Below are 5,891 nucleotides of genomic sequence, written 5' to 3' on the forward strand. Positions count from 1 at the left end.
CTTTTAAGATAATAGAAGACACAATTAATAAAATCAAACTTTTATTTATTAAAATATTTTTAAATATAGTCCAGTACAAAAATATTATGAAGGGGAAGAAAGTAACAATTATGCTTGACTAACATTTCTAGAAAGAATATTTGACTAATTGTTTTTTAAACAATTCATCATTTTGAAAAAATTTCAAAAGAAAAATAAAATCAAACGATTCACCGTTTTGAAAACTCTCAAAATTTGAAAATAAAATCAAACGATTTATTTCTTAAAAAAATGTCAAATAAGAAAAATGAGGTCAAACAATCCATTATTTTAAAAATTATAAAAAAGAAAAAAAATTAAATCAAAGGATTCATTTTTTGAAAAAGTTAAAAAAAAAATCAAACCATTCATGGTTTCGAAAACTCTCATAAATCAATTAAGTGTTATTAATATTCTCTTTAATCTATATATTTTTCAAAAAAATCTCTTAATTAATAAAAGAAATGAATTGAAAAAATAAATCCTAATTGTTCTATTTTCAAAAATCTCATTGCTTTTCCTAAAAAATACCTCTATTACTCTTTCACTGTACTTTAATTATTAATAATTTTTTATTATTTTAAATTCAAATAATATAATATTAAAAAAATGTCAATATTTATAACCCCAGAATCACATTCTTCTTCATCATTTCTCTTCTACCATCATATTCTCAGCTAAATCGTTTCACATTCGCAACAAAAATCAAACCTTTGCTAGTTCCTCTTCTAGTTTTCATCTTCCAGGTACTTTTAATTTTTAATTTTTATTATTATTTTCTCTTTTTATTTAATATATTTAGTTGAATTGAATCTTTATGAACACATTAAACTTTTGATATAGTGTAGATTTTGTGTGTCTGTGTTTAATTTATTGAAGTTTTTGGTTACTGGGTAATGTTCAAATTTTTCATTTTTGTGTTGTTCTTCCTTTTCTTGTGATAAAAAAGCCCTAGAAATGTGTTGAATAAATTTTGATTTTTTAACATGGATTTTTGTTTTTTTGTTTGTGTTTTTTGTAATAGGTTGGTTTTTAGGTGAAAAGATTTGTTCTTTTTTGATGGGTATGGTTGAAACTGAATCCAAGGAACCATGTGGGGTTTCAAGTAGTGTAGCTGAGAATGTCATTGTTGAAGTTGATGGTTCAGAGAAGGTGGAGGATGAGGTTAAGGGGGGTCTTGGAAGTTTGAAAAGTGGGAAGGAGAATGGTGCTGGAGAGAAAGGTTTGAGTGATGATGGTGTTGTAGTTGTTGAAGTTGTTAAGAGTAGTGTTTTCGAGACTGAGGTTTCGGTTTTGAAGGAAAATGATTCTCAGGTTGTGGCTGATTCTGAGATGAATAATGGGGTGTCTTCTGTGTTGAAAACGGGAGAAAGCGATGGAGGTGTTGTTGATGAGAAGTTTGATTCAGAGGGAAAAGACGAAGAGGGGAAAAAAGATGAAGGTTTTGATGAGAAAATTGAGACTATTGAGGTTCCGATTGTGGCGATAAGTGAGAACATTAATTCTGAGGAAGGGAAAAAAGATGGAAATTCTGACGACATTGTGAATTTTGAGGTACCGATAGTTGAGACGAATGAGAACATTGATGTTGGAATCGATGATTTGGTTGATGAAAAGTATGATTATTCTGTTGGTGATTTTGTTTGGGGTAAAATTAAGAGTCATCCTTGGTGGCCAGGTCGAGTTTATAATCCGTCCGATGCGTCGGATTTTGCTTTGAAGCTGAAACAGAAGAATCGGCTCTTGGTGGCTTACTTTGGCGATGGAACATTTGCTTGGTGCCATCCGTCGCAATTGAAGCCTTTTAAGGAAAATTTTGATGATATGGTGAAACAAAGTAGTACCAAAAGTTTTACCTATGCTGTACAAGAAGCTGTAGATGAGGTGGGAACGGTTCTGGTTAAGAAGATGAGTAGTCTGTTTGTTGCGGCCGGGGAAACTGAGTCTGAATTTGCTCCATTGCTAGCGAATAATGCAGGAATCAAGGAAGGTGTTTTTGTGCCTGAAAGTGGCATAGAGAGACTTTCGGCTGTTGCAATCGAACCGGCTGAGTTACTTTCTCAAGTGAAACAAATTGCTGAAGTTGTTGATATTGCCAGTGTTCTTGAGCTGGAAATATTAAAGGCTCAGCTTTCTGCTTTTTATTTCTCGAGAGGAGGATATAAGTTAGCTTGTTACGAGGATCCCAAACGGGTTATTGGACTTGAAGATAAAGATGATGTAGATAATGCTGTGGAAGCACCGTCCCAAGGGCCATTTGAAGAGGACTTCTCTAACCTGCCGTTGAGCCCAAAATCAGGTGAACTGCGTCCTTCCCCTGGGCTTTCAGGAAGTCGATCGAACCGGAGAAGAAAGCAGAAAAGCATTGCTGACATTATGGGGGAGGATAACGATGCTGATGCAAAAGATAAGGAAGATGACGTAAGTGATGATGAAGTTCTTGATGCAATTAGGTCAAGGGGTAGAAAGAAGAGAAAAGATAGTGATGATGCAGTGACACCTAAACCAGCTCGCAAGAGAAAAGAGTTGATTATCGAAACTGATGGAAAGTTTGAAATGGCCAGAAAAGAAAGCAGTGAGAGCAAGAAGAAAAGTGAGAATGGCAAATCGCGGCGTTTGAAAAAGAAAAAAGAAGAGGCTGTTGACAATGAAGAGATCAGCGATGAGGGGAATGAAAAGGAAAATGATGAAGGGATGTCGGAAGAACAAAGCAAGAAGGGTTTTTTGTCAAGAGAAAGAAAGAAAAGCAAGTACTTGTCGCCTCCTTTCACTACTTCAATCACGCTTATGAGGGGAAAAGTGAAACCAGAAGCTAGGAGTGCTGGCCCGCTTTCTCCTCGACTTTCGAAGTGTAACGGCAAGGCACTTCAAGAGTTGGAGCTTTCTGACAGCTTGAATGACCAAACACAAGAGGATGAGAAAAAGACTATTGATCCAGAGAAAGTTAAGGTTCCTTCGGCTGAAATTCTGTCCAAAATCCGCAATGTAGCTGTTAGTCCACAAATTTCTAGGGAGGGCGCTTCTGCTGCGAAATTGGAAGATTTTATTTATGTCATGAGGAGTTCTTTGTATCGTGAAGGATCGTTACACAAAGCATACAACAAAAGTCGACGTGGAAGGAAGAGAAGTAAGCCGGAATCTGAACTTGATCAATCTGCTCACGTAACGCCGATTGAAGATTCTGAACCAGCTAAGAAAAGAAAGAAGACAGCTACAAGCATTTCAGAAGGGAAGAAGAAGGCTCGTGAAACCGAGACCGGCGGCAAGAAAGAAATTGATGAAAAATCTTTGCCAGCTGTGCTTTTTGTGTCGTTTTGGCCCGGGTCCACCCTACCTACAACGTCTGATCTTGTGGCAGTGTATCAAAAGTTTGGAGCTCTGAATGAAGAAGAAACCAATATGTTCCTTACTAATTATACTGGTCGAGTTTCTTTCCTAAGAACCTGTGATGCTGAAAAGGCATTGAGCGAATCGCAAAAGAAAAACCCGTTTGAACCTTCAGAAGTAACTTTTCAGCTCCAGTATGTTTCCTCTGATGGATCCAAGTCTGGAGCACAACACACTGAAAGATCAAAGAAGTCCAAACCTTCACAGGACAAGAAGGAAGACAAGACTCCGACTCAGAAGAAAGACAAGACTCCGACTAAGAAGAAAGATAAGACTCCGACTCAGAAGAAAGACACGACTCCAACTCCAACCATACAATCTCTGTCAGATGGTAATGAGGCGTCTAAACTGAACTTCATAAAAGAAAAACTTCAAGGTCTGGTCTCAATGCTCGAATCATCTGACGACAAAACACCTGATTTCAAGACAAAGATAGAGAGTGAGGTGAAAGGTCTTCTGGAGGAGGTGAACAAGATGGTTGAATCTACTTCGTCGTGAAGATCCACATTGGTGAGTGGTAATTGTGTAGTCGATGAGTATAATGAAGATAGGTTTATCAAAAGTCTTTTTTACTATGCCATATACTATATCAGGTTATGTTAATTTGATCATTGAACCATTTGCATGATTCTTCTTTATAGAGATATTAATATCTTGTTAGATTATTGAGGCTCTTATTTGTAGTGATATATGCAAACAGCTTTTAAGGATTTGAAAAATATGCTGGTTTAATCACTCGTGTTAAATTCTGATGAAGTGCTTGTTTGGTTTCTTATATTATCGAGATAGGTGCCTGCAGTTTTTTTAAGCATTTATATATTTTTATCTTTCTATTTGGTCATATACGATGAATTTGTAGAGTGGTAAAACGTGTCGGACCCGTTAAACCAGTCAAGCTAAGGTTCCGGGCTGTCCTCTCTAATTTGTCCGTCCCATTTTTTGGTAGGCGTGAACCTAAACGTGCGGATCTATACAAAACAGACACGGCTTTTTGCCACTTTTAGCATTTTTGATCCGTCCTGTGTTTGGCGAGCGTAGTCAAGGTTTCTAGCCCTGTCATCTTCTCCTATATGGATTGGACAATATCGTTAATCTTAGTTTATTTGGGTTTATTTTCCAAATTATCTTCTGTAAAATACACTTTATTAATATTTTATTTCAATAGTAAAAAATAAGGTATTTTTTTGCTAAGCAAAAAAAAAATCTTAACAGTAACATGTGAGCCTCAATCATTTAATTGAGAGGCAAATCGGTGTGAAACTAAAAGAAGAAATATAATGGAGGCAATTATCAGTCCAAATTCAAGCAGTCTTGGTGAAGAAATTGTGAATTTAGTTAGAGGATTTCTTATTCCAGTCCAAATTCAAGTAGTCTTGGTGGAAGAATTGTGAATTTAGTTAGGGAATTTCTTATTCTATTTCATGATAAAAAGAAATATCCTACGTAATTTTAGATCCTAAAATGTCCTTCTAAAATTGAAAGTATATTTTCGATTCGCACATTTTTTAAGTTGCACTTACGTAAAACAGGAAATGTATTTCTGGTTCACCAACAAATCTACATCTTCACCGGTATCCACATCCTGCAACTCAGAACATTCAGTAACAATAATTTTAATCGAAATCCAGCCATAGCTTCCAACAACGAGTAACACACATATCTTCAAACACCGTCAAAACTGGTCTTAAGCAACGACTCCAAGCACCGCAACCTGCAAATTTGCAGCAACACATCACCATCATCATCTTCATCGTAGCAATTTGGTTCCATGGTTGTATCTTGACTTTGATGATTGTTTTATTTGTTGCTGAGAACTTAGGTCATGAATTTTTCTTGTATTGTTTTGCTCTTGATGTTGAATGAAAATATGAAGAAAGAATATAGAAGTAAAAAAGATACAGAAGGTGCGGAAGAGAGTAAATCTTGGAAAACAAATGAATTATGTGTGTGTGGGTGCACACCAAAAATATATTTCGGATTTTTAAGGGTATTTTTGTAATTTCACGTGGTTTGCTAGAAAAACATGGGGTAGAATAAGAAATCCCCTTTAGTTAAATGGTGAGTAGTTAAGTGTCGAGTCATAACAGTAGTATCATTATTTACGCTAGAAGACATGATGAATAAAAGAGTTACTAAGTTCTCTTTTCTTTTTTGCCGCCGTCCACTCTTACTTCTCCTCCAAAATTTAAATCACGGGATTCATGTATAGAGAATACATAGTGGTGTGACGTTGTTATACCACACCGTCTTTTAACCCCTCCAGAATTTGACGTGTAACTTTTTGTTATTTGACATGTGCATTTTAGTGGAAATAAGTAAGACAGGTTCATTCATTCTCACTCAAACTATTATACTATGATCCTTAAAAGAATAACATTATGAAAAGACAAGAGTAACTCCCAGAATTTCCAAAGTACTTCTCAGCATCAAACTTAGCAAAAACAAGAGTTACTCTCAACACTTCTGTCACAGCCCGATTTTCATTT

The 5,891-nt window shown here is 35.7% G+C and overlaps 1 protein-coding gene across 1 annotated transcript; it reads left to right on the forward strand.

The window, feature by feature from the left end:
- Positions 1 to 629: 629 nt before the first annotated feature.
- LOC131652730 (PWWP domain-containing protein 3-like) lies at positions 630 to 4,070 on the forward strand. Its single transcript, XM_058922676.1, has 2 exons — positions 630 to 764; positions 1,043 to 4,070. The coding sequence occupies exon 2, from the start codon at positions 1,078 to 1,080 to the stop codon at positions 3,901 to 3,903; it is 2,826 nt and encodes a 941-aa protein (XP_058778659.1). The 5' UTR covers positions 630 to 764; positions 1,043 to 1,077; the 3' UTR covers positions 3,904 to 4,070.
- The last annotated feature ends 1,821 nt before the right edge of the window (positions 4,071 to 5,891 follow it).

The sequence above is a fragment of the Vicia villosa genome, linkage group LG2 (assembly GCF_029867415.1).
Source record: "Vicia villosa cultivar HV-30 ecotype Madison, WI linkage group LG2, Vvil1.0, whole genome shotgun sequence".
NCBI lineage: Eukaryota > Viridiplantae > Streptophyta > Magnoliopsida > Fabales > Fabaceae > Vicia > Vicia villosa.

Bases quoted from the DNA above. Each gene is read 5' to 3' on its own strand.
- LOC131652730 (XM_058922676.1), top strand. From the start codon at position 1,078: ATGGGTATGGTTGAAACTGAATCCAAGGAACCATGTGGGGTTTCAAGT.